At 44.9% G+C, this 14,924-nt stretch overlaps 1 protein-coding gene across 12 annotated transcripts in view; it reads left to right on the forward strand.

Annotated features, from left to right (window-relative positions):
• The window catches only part of FHOD3 (formin homology 2 domain containing 3), a 420,803-nt gene that overhangs the window by 58,921 nt on the left and 346,958 nt on the right, over positions 1–14,924 (forward strand). For all 12 annotated transcript variants that reach the window (XM_053912979.1, XM_053912980.1, XM_053912982.1 and 9 more), the window contains exon 3: positions 5,550–5,614. In XM_053912979.1, coding sequence (XP_053768954.1) covers positions 5,550–5,614 — 65 coding nt within the window. The remainder of the gene's footprint in view (positions 1–5,549; positions 5,615–14,924) is intronic.

Raw genomic sequence — 14,924 nt, forward strand, 5'->3', positions numbered from 1 at the left:
TTATGTTGGCTGCAAGAAAAAGTCATCAAGCCTTTGGCTCTATGCCACTTAATAAATTAGTGAATGCACTTGTTCTTACTGTCACAAAAAGACTTTACATGTTATTCTTATAAAAATATTCTCTTGAGAGACAGGGGCAGAACTGATACATGGGTTTCGGTGTGACTTACTTGCTTAAACCAGATACGATACGATACGATACGATACGATATGATACTATACTATACTATACTATACTATACTATATCCTTAATGTCTACAAGGATATAGACATTATTGTAGGAGAAACTTGTATATTCTGAGAAGCCAGGAAGTTTTGGAAAGTTCCTTTATCGGCAGTCCCCTCATGTCCCTGGAATATGTGCCTTGATTGGAGTCCCCTTGAACGGCACCTCTATTTTAGATAGTTCTCTTGTCACTTGGGTAGCACTGGCCTCGGGTCTGGGCACCTGACTGACTCTGGCTCGTCTCCAAAGCTGGTGATGTTTCCCTGGCAGTGGCTGTGCTGATTGGAATGGAATCGGAGTCTCCCTGGGGAGTTTCAGGTCAAATTAAATTGCTTTTGCCCCTGGGTCATCCTGCAGCCAACAGGCAGATTCGGAAGGAGTGGCAGCTGTGAAACTGACACAGCATGTCAGTGTCGGGGAGGAAAGGATGCCAAGGCGCTTATACCGAGTCCACATAGACAGCCTCACACTGACTTTTTTGGGGGGGGAACATGGAAGCTCCATGAAGGTAGATGTCAAGGTTTGTATTAGGGTTCTCCAGAGAGATAGAACCAGTAAGATGTCTGTCTGTCTACCTATCCACCTAATGTATCTAACGTAATCCATCTGGTCTACTGAGCCTATCTAGAGAGATTTATTTCAAGTATTGATAATTGGCTCGTTCCATTGCGGGGACCAGCAAGTCCAAAATCTGTAGAGTGGGCCAGCAGGCTGGGAATTCAGGTGAGAAATGACTGACGTTGCAGCCGTGACTCCGAAATCTGCAGGGCAGGCAGGGTTTCCGTGTTGCTGCTGTCTCGGGCAGAACGGCATTGTGTACCTCAGACAGAGTGGAATGAGGCGATGGGCGAGGGAGCCCCATCGGGGGTGATGGGAGTGCGGGCTCAGAGTCAGGCGGCTGGGGTTGAATCTGAGTTCTGTCACTTTCTAGCGGTGTGACTTCAGCTATGGTGCTTAACCCTTCTGCGCCTCAATTTCCTTATGTTAAAAATGGCAATACTGTTACCTATTTTATAGGAATTTTGTGAGGGTCAAATCTGTATAAAGTACTTAGAATTGTGTCTGGCACCTGATAGGCATTCCATAAATGTTAACAACTATTATGATTATTATTTCCAAACCCAATCTGACATAGTATCCCACTTGGGGCAGGGAAAAGTATACCCATGATTATTTAATTTTCCTCTGAAAGTTTTAGCCGTGAGACAGAAACAGGAGACAAGGGCATGTTTACTACAAAAGTGGGGATAAGATGATTATTTGTATATGGATGATAGGATTATCTCCCTAAAAGAAGCCAAAAAAAATCAGCTAAAAGATTTTTAGAATCAAGAATAGTAGTGAGATGGCCATATACAAAGGGGATACCTAAAAACCGACCTTTCTCCAATATATCAGCATCAAGGCTATCAAGGGGTTTTATGCTAGGTGTCCTCTATACATTGATATTTGATATCAGTGAATTCGTAGGATAAACCTTATTTGGTCCTGTTACATTATTTTCATAATTTGATTTGCCAATATTTTCTTCGGTATTTGCATCTTAATTTTTTATGTGTGTCTTCTTTGTTAGATTTTAGTGTTGAGGTTAAACCACTAAAAAAAACACAAACCAAAAAAACAGACTTTTTGTATTGGGTTGGCCAAAAAGTTTGTTTTTTTTCCTGTAAAATAAAAGACAGTTTTTCATTTTCACCAATAACTTTATTGACTTGGATATTTTGAGTATGTTGGCTATTTCCTGCTATTGGCTTCTAGTGGGTAGAGACCAGGGGTGCTGCTAAACATCTTCCAATACATCAGACAGCCCCACAGCAAGGAATTATTTGGCCAAAATGTCAATGGTACCAAGAAACTTCGCAAAACACTTTTGACACATTCAATCAGTCACAGCACCTTCTCCGTACATTGCACAGATATTTTTGTGTGTATTTCAGTTACATGTTTACCTTTCTTGAAATCATAAAGCATAATACACTGAAAATGTTGCATGTCTTCTTCCAGCTTCAGTATTAAAATGGCTGCACAAAAATTCATCATTTAAAAAAATTATTATTCTATTTTTTCCATTACCATTTAGTCCCCTTACACCCCAGACCCCGCCCCCCCCCCCAACTACCACACTGTTGTGCATGAGGCCTTTTTCTTTTGCTCAATCCCTCTACCCACTAACCCCCCTCCCAGAGCTATCAGCCTGCTCTCCGTCTATGAGTCTGTCTCTATTTTGCTTGTTAGTTGAGTTTGTTCATTAGATTCCACATACAAGTGAAATCATATGGCATTTGTCTTTCTCTGACTGCCTTATTTCACTTAGCATAATGTTCTCCAAGTCCATCCATGCTGTTGCAAAGAGTAAAATTTTCATTTTTATGGCTGAGTAGTAGTCCATTGTGCAAATGCCCCATAATTGTTTTATCCACTCATCTACTGATGGACACTTGGGCTGCTTCCACATCTTGGTGATTGTAAATAACGCTGCAGTGAACATAGGGTGCTTATGTTCTTTTGAATTAGTCTTTTGGGTTCCTTCAGATATATCCCCAGAAGTGGGATTGCTGGGTTGAAGGTAGATTCATTTTTAATTTTTTTGTGGTATCTCCATACTGCTTTCCACAGTAGCTGCACCAATCTGCATTCCCCAGAATTCACCAATTTTGATAAATTTTTTCTAAATGCACACTGATATGACAGCTGTCACAATGCATTCTAACAAAATTGTTTTGAATAAAGTTAAAAACAACTAAGTGCTACCAGAGCCGTGACATGGAAAAAACATGACAGACGTTTTGGCCAATGCAATATCCTTTGTGAGTCCTGGAGCAGGTTGTAGCGAGGCAGTTGTACAGCAAAAGGCTGGGTGCTGCTGGCGACTGTGGAGCCAGACGCTCTGTTTTCAGGCCCAATCCCATTTCCACCAGCCCTCTGACTTTATGGAGGTTATGTCATGTCTACAAACTTTGCTTTTTTCATCTGTAAAATGGTCGCAGCAATGGTACCCACATCTAAGGTGGGAGCAAGTGGGGGTGGGTGAGGGAAGGGGTGGGAGATGAAGGACACCTTCTGTGGACCTGGCTGCATTCACCACTCCTGGCTGGCTCCCTCCTTTGCCTGTAACTCCTGGGATTTGGGGCCTCATCCCATTAGGTGGCTTCCATAGCCCTAGGCTCCACACAGATTTCTCCTGACATAGCGTTTTATTTACAGGGACAGGCAGGGAAAGGAGGTATGGCATTGGAATGATAAGAGATAAAAGTACTATGAAGTAGACCTTCTTTGTTCTGTGGTCTCTTAAGTTCCACTAGGGTTTAGCTTAGCCAGTCTGATGGATTTCTCAACGGGCAACACAGAAAAGACGGCACTGCAGAACGGTTGTTCTACCAGGACTTCCTTGGAAAGACAGTCCTAGTTTTCGCAAAGGTGCCCAGCAGTCCTGGGGTGACTGCCCGCACCCTCCCTGTGGGGTTGGGGAATTCTGTGGGAAAACGTAAGCATTTCCTCCAAATATGACTCTGCAGTTGTTCAAAGGTTAAAGTAGGAGCCCTTTGAACTTCTCCAGAACTTGAGGTATTCTGAAATATTTTCCCTGTCCACGCATGCATGCTTCCCCACTCTGGGCATCTAAAGCATGTCCTTTGCTCACTGTTTGGTATTTGTCATTGACTCATACTGCTGATAACACGAGTTACAGACAGTGCTCGGATATGAGGACTTCAGGTTTGCTGTTCCTCATAGTCAGGGCCTGGCTACTGTCAGAGGTCCCACAGTTTCCGCTCCCATCTCTGGGCAAGGCTCCTCACCCAACGGTGGCTGCCCCCACCCCAGAACACCTTTCCTGGCCGTTCTCAACACAGGCCGTTCAATAATTCAGCTCAGTACCCCTACCTGAAACTTTCTTCCTGCTACGATCACAAGAATTGAAGGAGTGACAACATCAGGATTATTGAGAAAGATATTTGTGTGTGTGAAGAAGAAAGTTTTGAAGAAGTCTGTACTTGAAGGAATCAAGCTTGTCTTCTGAAGATGGGCCAAGTGTTGTGTATCTGTAGTAAGCTCCTTGAGACTGGCGCCTGTGCACAGCAAATGTAAAACAACCAACTGAACGAAGGAAGAAGGAGGGGTGCCTGGGGATTTGAAGGGACTGAAAGCAGGTTCTCTACCTACAGGTAGGGCAGCAGGCTATGCATGCTTTTGTAGGTCGATGCAACTGGCTTTTCTTTCTCCTTTAAAAGAATTAAAAAAAAAAAAAACCCTTTTGAAAGCACACTTTCCCCTCTTATCTGGTCTCAAGAATAAAAATATAATTGTTTTAGTGATGACTATGAATTCATAATCCCAATATTAACAATGTCGTCTGGTGAGATGTATGTTCCCTTCCCCTCCAACACAGCCATAAAACCAGGAAGCAGCAAAGCACTGCCTCCAATATAAATGAAGCCCTGATGGGCAGAGTTGGGAGTGGCCAAAAGAGAGATAGGAAGGGGGAGTCAGCCACTGAGAGCCCCAGTGGGTTGGTTACCTGCTGCCGTACTGGTTGGCTGGTTTCATTTTACCTTTGTCCAGTGGCTTCCCCTTTCTCCAAATCTCAAAGCCTTTGCTACCCTCAGGTTGCCAGGACTCCTGTTTCTTCCCATTTATCATTTCTCTGTCAACTGCTTTGTCCCACTTTGCATAAAGCAGGATGACCCCTAGTAGAAACAGAATCGGGGAAAGGACCATATTCTTTCCCTTCTCACAAGAAATGAAGTGAGAAGGAAACAAAGGTGGAGCAGGTTGTGCAAATTGGTGTTCCTGATACTAAATAACCCATAAGCACTTTGGTGGACTCCCATCTCCCTGTAACCGATGGAAGCCCTGTGCAGACTTGAACGGATGCGCAGCAGAGCAGCTCTTTCTGATTCTGCGCTATGTGTGCCCCTTTTCTATGCCCAGGAAAATACAAAAATAGCCATGGGAAGGATCAAGCAGATTTGTGTTGTTACATTCCTGGGATTTCACTTTATGGGCACAGATTTTAAAATGTTCCCAACATGGTCAAGTGAGGAGTACATGCAAACTCTGTGGATGGCGTGAGTTGGCCAGGTTTGCCAACAGTGTGTGTGTCAATCCAAGAGAGTCCAACTTTGTTGTTATATTTTCTGTAAAGCCCTGTGACATAACATTATTTCAGGATAGATCCTTGTTCTGTTTAGGTCCCTGCTTACCTGGGGCCTCTGTCAGGTGGGCGTGGCAGAACCTTCAAGTTGATCAACAGCACGTAGGCTGCTTCTTGTCGACTCCTCTGATGCCCATGTACGTTTTTTTCTCCTGTTTTCTCTCCTTTAGGCGGGGCAAGAAGCACAGCATCATCCTAAGGACACAACTGTCTGTGAGGGTCCATGCCTGTATCGGTGAGTAACATCTGTAGAAGGGGATGCTTGCCGTCTGCCCTCAGTGATTAAACATGTGATGGCAAATGCCAATCACGGGAACACATTTGTCACTGTTATGCTACCTACTTGGGTTAGCCTCTCTCATTGGATTGCTAGAGTTTTTAGTGAAGCAATTTCTAGCAATAGTTTCTGAAGCCCTGTTTCACCTGACTTCCTTTGTTGTTTGGTTAGGGAATAGAGCTGGAGGTAAGACATCAGTGATGAGGTTCTTTTTGGCAGCGCTGGGAGAGAAGAGGATCTCCCTGGGCTGTGGCACTGTGAATCTCCAGCCAGGTGAAGTGACCCCATGTGCTGCCTGGTGGGTCTGCGAAGTTACCTGCAGGAAAGTGAGGTCTGAGGCTCTGGCTTCTGGTCAGGCGGTTGAAAGGGAAATTTCAGGTCAGTACAGGATGGGGCACATGGATGCTGAGCAATATGGTATTGAACGGATGTATTTGTGGTTCAGAATGGCTTTCCTGCGGCCACTCAGGAACCCCATGGGGCCGTTCCTGCAGCCATTGACTTTTTTTTCTGGGCCCCCTGGTTTCCCAGCCCATATACATGGATTGACTGGCAATGAAAGAATTATTTATGCAAAGTAGATGATCTCTATGTAAAGCATTTCTAAAACTGGCTTGGTTTCCTCCTGGCATTGGGCCACATTGAGGCAAGTATGTAATATAAAAAGAAAAAAGTAACTAAATTTTACTTTGTGCATAGAAGTTTTTCCTATCAGGGTAATTTTGCTTTTACTTACTATACATTGTGGTCTTAATTCAGGCCTCTAATTAGGAGAGCATAAATCATCCTGTGGAGGCTGGGTCTGCACCTGGAGTGCAGCCTGGGTGGTGTGCCTGGGTGGAGTGGAAGGGATCATTTCCCGTCCTTTCTCCTTCCTGAGTCCCTGCTGGAGACCCAGGGAAGGGGGTGAGAGAGCAGCCGGGTGTGGAGGGAAATCCGTGTAATTTTGCTTCATTTGGGGTTAGGTATGGTGAGGCTGCAAGTGCCCTGAGAGACAACCATTGTCTAACTCTGTGGCCAGGAGTAATTGTGTAGCAGACTCATACACCTCAGGGGCTGGAGGGTCAAGGTGTCAGGAGGGTTTGTGAGCTTGGTGGAAGCACAGTAAGATTTGCCTGTAGGGCTGTCAGCCAACATTAGCCGTGTTTGCTTCTCAGCTGCCTGGAGCACTGAGTGACCGTAAACCGTGTATGTGCCCTCGATTATATTTAATTGGTTACTTTTTAATTTTCTCCTTTACATTTTTTCCCAGTTATTTCATATACATAAATCATGTGTACCTGAAGAAAAACCTAAGATTCTTTTGGATAAACTCCCCCTACTCCATCCTGGATCTAGAGCAAATTCAGGCCCATAATGTGCAACTGTTCAAGGTCCATATTGGCAGAAATATAGCTGATAACCAGTAGGATTTGGGACATGAGTATAAATTAGCATTTCCCAGGAATAGTAAGGCACTGGAAAGCAGATTTGCACTAAAATGGGCTGGTTCAAAATCTTAATGAGCTAGCTCCTTTTAAGAAAATTCATTCTTTTGCAGTATGTGCTTAACTCTTTTAGTATAGAAATTCTTCTAATTAGCTACCATGTTATGGATTCACTGTGTGAATTTATATGTATTCTCCGGTCCTATGTAATCCACGTAAAACCCGTATCATATCCCCATTGCCTGCTGAGCACCTCTAGCCAGCCCAACCCTCTCTTTCCCAGGACACACAGGACTTCCTGCTCACGGGGGTGAATTGGGTGCTCCTGGGGGTCAGTGTGTTTGTTCTCAAACCTCCTAAACCAATTGCACTTGGTACTGCAATTTTGTCATTTAATGAAATGGTAACACGAATATTTTATAAACTGTTTAAATACAAGTCTAAAAAGTCTCTGCTTTGAAAATTCATTGACTATTTTGGAAAAGATTTAAAATTAGTACAAAGCCTTTCTGTCAACGTAAGTGGGTTGTGACAACACTAAGAGGTGAGAGAACGTTGTAGAAGTGTAGGCTTCTGGTCTTCACGAGTATCTTTACTCTCGCCTGACTTTAAAGGATCTGAGATTGGAAATCATAGGCCATGGTATTGGGTGGTTCACGAAAGAAGGTCCGCACAGAATGCCAGGCAGTGGACCGTCCCTTATTCAAGGAAAGGTCATGGGCCAAAGCAGGGGGTGCAAGTGTGTCTCCTGTGCTCTAACCAGGGTGACCAACTGCGCCTCCTCACAGGCAAATCGGGATAGTTGGTCTCAATAGTCGCAAGTTAAAATAAAGTTTTAAGGTATGTATGCATTATTTTTTAAAGGATTTTCTGCTTTAATCAGCTTTCACCACTAATTAGGTCTGAGGATGTCAGATAAGGGTTTGATTGTATAAATAAACATCAGCACCCCAAAAGGGTAAAGATTTTCCTATGATTTGCAATATCTGGGGTAGATTTATTATACTAGCACTACATGTTATCCTTTGCTTATGTACAGAAAATGGAATGTATGCATCATGTCTATGAAGTACCAGCTTCCATTGTGATATATTCTGTTTCCAAATGGCAAATCAGGTGAGATTTCTTTGGGAATAAAAACCCCCAAACCTGGCACCGTCTTCCTTCAAAATGACAAAGGAGAACATACGAGGAGGCAGACAAAAACCTTTCACATCTGTTGCTTGAGTCCTCGTTTCTTTTCCAGGTTATTTTCCCTCCTCACAGTAGAATAAATAGTTGAGTCATTCTAGGCATTGGCAAAGGCTGCTGACTGAGACCTACAACCACAGGCAGCTTCCCCAGTGATCTTCCTTCCCACCTCACAGTTGGATGAAAGGATCTAAGATCAGCTTTGGCTCACGGGTATAAAATGCTATCAAGTAACCTCCAAAATAATGTTTTCCTCACCCTGCATTCTCCTCTCCTTCATTCCTGTTTTATCAAGTGTGAGGACTGCATGTTGGTGAACTGGAGGTGACACGCCTTTGGCACCCTCCATGCTAACTTTGGAACTGTGTGCCAGTTGGGACAGGAGTGGAGTGGAGCCTCCATGGTTAGCAACTGAGCAAGCCTCATGCAAATGAAGGCCGCAGGGGCGCGCTGCTTTGATGATGGGAGTTAGCAGCTGAGATGGGTTTTTCTGATATCACAGTAGTGCTGAAGCATTTGGCAGGAAGTTGGAATGAGATTTTGCTATGGAGAAATGCTCCCCTCCCCAGTTTTTTTGCACCTCTATCCTCTCCACTGTAATTTTTACTTCTTTGCACATTTTTAGTATGACCGCTTGATGTAACATATTGTGTAGCAAATAAAGCATGACTTGCCTCCTTAACGAGCTTCAGTCCCTCCAAAAAAGGATGGTCATATCATGGGCGTGAAGTTACAGATTCGAAAAAAAAAAAAAAAAAACTATGGTAGGCGTGAGAAGTCTGTATTTTATGAGGTTAGCTAGAGAAAATAAACTTTTTGGTCCCTGCAAGTGATCCTATTTCCAGACACCAGAAGAATGTTCGGAGGGCCAACTGGCTCTGATGACTAAATCTCACCATGAAGAGGAACGGAGCAGAAGAATTGTGGGTGAGGAATGGAACCGGAAATTTAAAAAAAGGTTTGAAGTCATCAGGATTCTAAAGTTAATGTCTGAATGGTTTCTACTGGCTGACTTTGAAGGCATTTTGTTTGGCTTCAAACCCCTGGCTTCAGTTGCCGAAGCAGACCCTATTTCCCCGTTGGGAAAACAAGTCCCGACGATTGATTGATTTTCTGGGACCTGCAGGGCTGACACTGTCACGCATCCAGCATTAGTGAAACAAAAGGATAAAAAATGGGCTGAAGATTCCAAAGTGTCTTACGCTAGTAGCTGTGAAGAACAACCTGGCACAAAGGGTCTTCAGAGGCAGGTTCCCCAAATCTCTGAGATGCTGAGGTGGCTGAAGTGACTCATCTCTGCATGAGATTAGTGTCATTGCCCGTGAAAGGTCAAATCACAGGGATAAAGGCAACTTTAAAAAGCAAGAAAACAATGTGGGAGGTGGCTGTTCATCCACTGATGCAGAAAAGTAGTCAATGTCCAGTGGAAACACCAATAGACTGAGGCATGGATATGGCATTTACGAAGCATTTTCTTCTCACGAGCGAAGTCATGCAGCTGTGTGCTTTGCATCGCGCCGTTTCAGCAAAGAGGGAATGACCGCTGGGCAGTTCTTCAAGAACCTTCTGGCGCAAGAGGGACCGAGGGGATTCATCTTAGGTGCTGGTGCATTTAGCGGAGGTGGCTCCCTGGGCACCGTGTTGAGCAGGATCCCGAGGCCACGTGCAGTCTAAATGGGAGCGGTCCTGTGTCCGTGTGGGCTTTCGCTGGTGGTGACGGAGGTGGTGTGTGTCTGTATGGTGTGGAGGGCAGCTCAGGGGCTTGGGGTAAGGTGCAGATTCTGTCCAGTGTCTGAGCCACCTCTAGCTACAGCGTGGAGTGCCCTGGTCTTCTGTGTTTGGAGAGGGGAGAGGAGCGGTGGTCCATGATGCTGAGCTGCTCCTTCATTCCCCAGTCTCTGTGTTGGGTTTAGCCTGTGAATGTGAGCATGGCTTCTCCATCCTCTCTCACCTTGCTGAGCTTTCCCCCACCTTCGCATGTCTCTTCCTCTACCCTCCATGTGAGCTGGTTTTGTATGGCTGAGCCCCCCTGGCTTTGCAGGGAGGCTCCCCTCCAGCTTTCTTGGCTAGTGTTACACTTGCCCTTCTGGTGGGCTGCAGAGTGACACTGGACTTTGGAAGGTGAACTGGATTCCAATGTGATCCTTACTGCCCCTTGATTGATTATTAGGAATTTCCATTAAAACTAGAGGTTTTCTTCCGGAAATAGCAAAATGCCTTTTTGACACAGGTGGGCCTAAGAGCACCTGGGTGGTGTTTCCAGATGGGACACCCGTTAGCACCGTGGTGCTGAGATACCTGGGGCCTGTGCAGACACCTGTGTTAGCTTGAGTGTCCAGCCCCTCTGAGCGCCGTGGGGCCCACGCAGGTGCTGCTCATCCTCTGTCGAGTTTGCGTGGCAGGCGCTCCCACGGGTGTCCACTGTGTGACTGCAGAAACAGAACAGGCTGTCCTCTGGTCAGGAGACCCCCCATAGAGCCATTCTGTCTCCTCTTGGCCCCCCTGCCCTGCTTTCTCTGACCCCTGGCCTTGACCGGGGCTTCTGGCTGACTCTTTCCTGCATCCCCACTGGAGGCTGCTTTTGCTCCTGTCCTGCCTCTGCCACTGCAGCCCTGGTTGCAGGGTCGTGTTCTTTCCTGTCCTGTCCCTGGATGTCACACTGACCAAGCTGACAGTGTCTTGGCCATACCCTTCCCTAGTGGTGTTATGTCTATATAGTCACATTTCCTATTTTTCTGGTTTTTTTTGATGCTGAGATCTGGTTCTCCAGAAGTCCTCAAGCCTGTCTCCCACCCCCATGGTCTCCTGCAGAGTCGCGGAGTGGCCGGCTGCAGACTTGGCACGCAAGGCCTGGCTTAGAAATCCCGAGTCTCCCTCTGCAGCAGGAGACTTGCGGTGCCTGCATTTTTTTTTTAAACCTCCTCCCTTTTATACCCCATCAAGTCTATGACCCATTTTTGCCCAGGGTCTGTTCTCTAGGTAAAAACAAGCTCTGTGGGTTAATCAGATAAATGCCTCCTATCATCTGTTTCCTATTAACCTGCCTCAGCTCCCAGGAGGCAGAACCCACAGAATGTCCACACTGGGTCTGAGCTGGGGCAGGTCAGCTACCTTGTAGGTGGCTATGTCTGAGGTACCCTCCCATGCCACCCCCACCCCCCAAGAAAAGAATGCAGTTAGGGTATGGGAAGGATGTAAAACCACCACCAGGTGTGTTCAACTGCGTGAGAGTCTAGTGTTTAAATGCTGGAGGATATTCAGTTCTGTCCCATATCTGTCTGCAGATGCCATGATCTTAGAGTATATAGGTCAGGAATGATTTCTCACCGAAATTGGAAGGAGAAACTAGAGAATTTAAAGAATGGCCCTACCATCTATAGATATGCAAATAAACATAAAGGTGGTGGGTGGATAAAAAAATACACACACCTATGAGAGAGTTAGCGTGAGAACCTCTCAGATACGGAAGAGCTGTGGGAATTAGAGGTATCAAGAAAGGAAATAAGAATGTGAACAAATGTGAATGGAGCCGCAGGAGAGAACAGCAGGTACGTCAGGGTCTCTTATAGCAGCTTCATTTCATATCTGTACTCTCTTAACCTGCTCATTCGTTGTCCCTTTAGGATGTTGTCTTTCATCTCCAAGGATGTCTAGATGCTGGATGATAGAATGTGAGCACGTGTGTTTGCTTTGCACTGGCCTAATCATTGCTTACATCCTTACTAAGGAACGGGAAATTCTGCCCCCCCCCCCCCCCCAAAAAAAAGGCAGTAGAGAATGTAGTCACATTGGTGAGGACACCTGTGGCAGCTGCTACGAGACTAGTTTAAACTGTGAGCTGGCAGTTAGGCTGTAAGGTTGCTGTCCAGCAGAACCTGTAGTTACATGTCCAGAAAGCAGCCTCAGGTAAGGAAACCATTGTGCCTTTGAATGATTTCTTTGTTATTTTTGAATTATTATTTTATTTTTATTAAAAACAATTTTAAATTGTTTTGCATTTTTATTGTTGTTCAAGTACAGTTGTCTCTGTTTTTCCATCATCACTTTCCCCTGCCCCACCCTCCCATTTCTACCAGTGTCTGTACACAAGCTTCCCCGCACTCCTCCCCCACCACACCCTGCCCCACCCCAGGTCTGACCTGCTCGTGGGTGTATAATGCAAACCTAGTGCCTGGCACTCTGTGCCCAAGGCTATCCCTGTGAAGAGACAACTTCATTTTTGTCTGAGCAAAGTTTACGTTGGGAAACAAAACGCTCTGTCGTGTGAATAGAAATTTTGATGTGTAGAGGGCCTGCGTGCTGGAAAGGGATGGATGGCTCCCAGACGTCGTGCTAAATGGAGGTTCTTTAAGGACTAGCTGTGCAGCCATGTGTGTTTCCGGTCTTACTGAGGGACTCAGAACAGATTCCTGGGGAGGGCAATTCTTGGGGCGTTTCACTGATTTCTGTTGTGTTAGAAACGCCTAATGGGAAGTATTTTGACTTGGAAAAAAAAAACACTTAGAAAGCTTTAGTGGTTCAGCAAACCATGCAACCAGTTCAAGATTTAATTCAAGAAAAAAAGGTGTTAGGGAATTTGTTACAAGTGCTATAGTCTCAAGTTTATGTACTAGAGTAACACTAGAATAACAAAGGAGAAAATTAAATATGTTAGCACAAGCGAAATGTTATCATAATTGGGAAAAAGAAAAATTCTGTTGTTAATGGTACCCAGAGGTGATGTCATTTACCTGCATCTCAGTAACTGGGCTGTGACCACGTGGGCGGGAGGAGGGTCTGTTTCAGGTTTGTGGAATAAGGTGCAGTGTGAGGCATGCAATCAATGCTGCAGTCATTTCTTTTTTAAAAGTGTATTTCATTGATTATGCTATTACAGTGGTCCCAACTTTCCCCCTTTGCCCCCCTTCACTTGGTACCCCCATTCCCTGCAGCAATCCTCCCAGCTTCGTTCATGCCCATGGGTCATGCATATAAGTTCTTCGGTTTCTCCATTTCCTACACTGTTTTTAATATCCCCCTGCCTATTCTGTACCTGCCATTTGTACTTCTTAATCCCTGCACCTTTTTCCTCATTCTCCTCCTTTCCCCTCCCAGCTTATAACCTTACAAATGACCTCCATATCTACGATTCTGTTTCTGTTCTGCCTGTTTGCTTAGTTTGCTTTGTAGATTCAGTTGTTGATATTTGTGAATTTATTGCCATCTTAATGTTCATTGTTTTGATCTTCTTTTTCTTATATAATTCAACTTAACATTTCATATAATAATGGTGATGATAAACTCCTTTAGCTTTACCTTGTCTGGGAAGCACTTTATCTGCCCTTCCCATTCTAAGTGATAGCTTTATTGGATAGGGTAATCTAGGTTATAGGTCCTTACTTTTCATCACTTTGAATACTTCTTGCCAGTCCCTTCTAGCCTGCAAGGTTTCTTTTGAGAAATCATCTGATAGTCTTATGGGAACTCCTTTGTAGGTAACTATTTGCTTTTCTCTCACTGCTTCTATGATTCTCTATCTTTAACCTTTGGTATTTTAATTATGATGTGTCTTGGTGTGGTCTTCTTTGTGTCCGTCTTATTTGGAGCTCTCTGAGCTTCCTGAACTTGTATGTCTATTTCTTTCACCAAATTAGGGAAGTTTTCTTTCATTATTTTTCAAATAAGTTTTCAATTTCTTGCTCTTGTCCTTCTGGCACCCCTGCTTTAGATTCAATGATCAACTTATTAACACTCTTAAAACTGGATAATGTATCTATAAGTATTTTAAAAGTTGTAAGATGCTATAAAGGTGATTAGTTTGAGACGAACTTTCCTAAAAAACTAAAAAAAAGAAAGAGAGAAATCCTGATTGTCTACCTTGGCCATTTAAAGTAACGTGGACCATGTTCACCACATGAATTGCCTTTGCAGTGTTGTCCGTTCCCATCCACAGTTTCATGGACCCTCACTGCCCTTCCTGAGCAACTGGAGATGCTGAGAAAGGTGAGGCCCCGGGGGGTGGGCATTTTCCTACAGGCCACGTGCCTGGGAGGTGGCAGGACTAAGGCTTGAAGCTCTGGACCCTTGAGCAGTGTTCTTTGCACTGGTCCGCTCCCTCTCTGTGCAGGCCACTTTGTGTAGTCATCAGCCCTCTTCCAGATAAGTGACCACAGAGACCGGCGCAGCCCTTCTGGTTTGCAGAGTCTGAGAGATGCTGCCAAAACGGCTAAAATGTCTTTCAAAACAGTTTCACCAGGCTTCACAGGATGGTTTTCCAGCCAAGTTGGGTGTAGTTCACAGATTGCCTTTAGGGAGGGGAAAGTAAGTCAGCCAAAAAAACTGGATTTCACCCTTCAAGAGCTGCCTACGTTTAGTAAGGCAGTTAAAAGCCTTCTTCCCAGCTGGGCTGTGACTCCTGGGGCCAGAGCTTCCATGTTTCTCCCAGGCTTCCATCCTGAGCCTGTGGACACAGCCTCGCATTTCGGACTTCGTGTCAGCAAGGCCCTGGAAATGAAGACTCTTAACTGATGAGACTGCACGCTGTTGCTTTTAGTTTTAGAAGCTGCCCGAAAGGAACAGATGGATTCCGTGCTGGAGGGGTTTAGTCCCTCTGTTCTTTTCTAGGACGATCTAGGGAGTAGGGATTCTGTGTCAGGTAGCAGCTAGCTCTG

The sequence above is a fragment of the Desmodus rotundus genome, chromosome 10 (genome assembly GCF_022682495.2).
Source record: "Desmodus rotundus isolate HL8 chromosome 10, HLdesRot8A.1, whole genome shotgun sequence".
Lineage (NCBI taxonomy): Eukaryota > Metazoa > Chordata > Mammalia > Chiroptera > Phyllostomidae > Desmodus > Desmodus rotundus.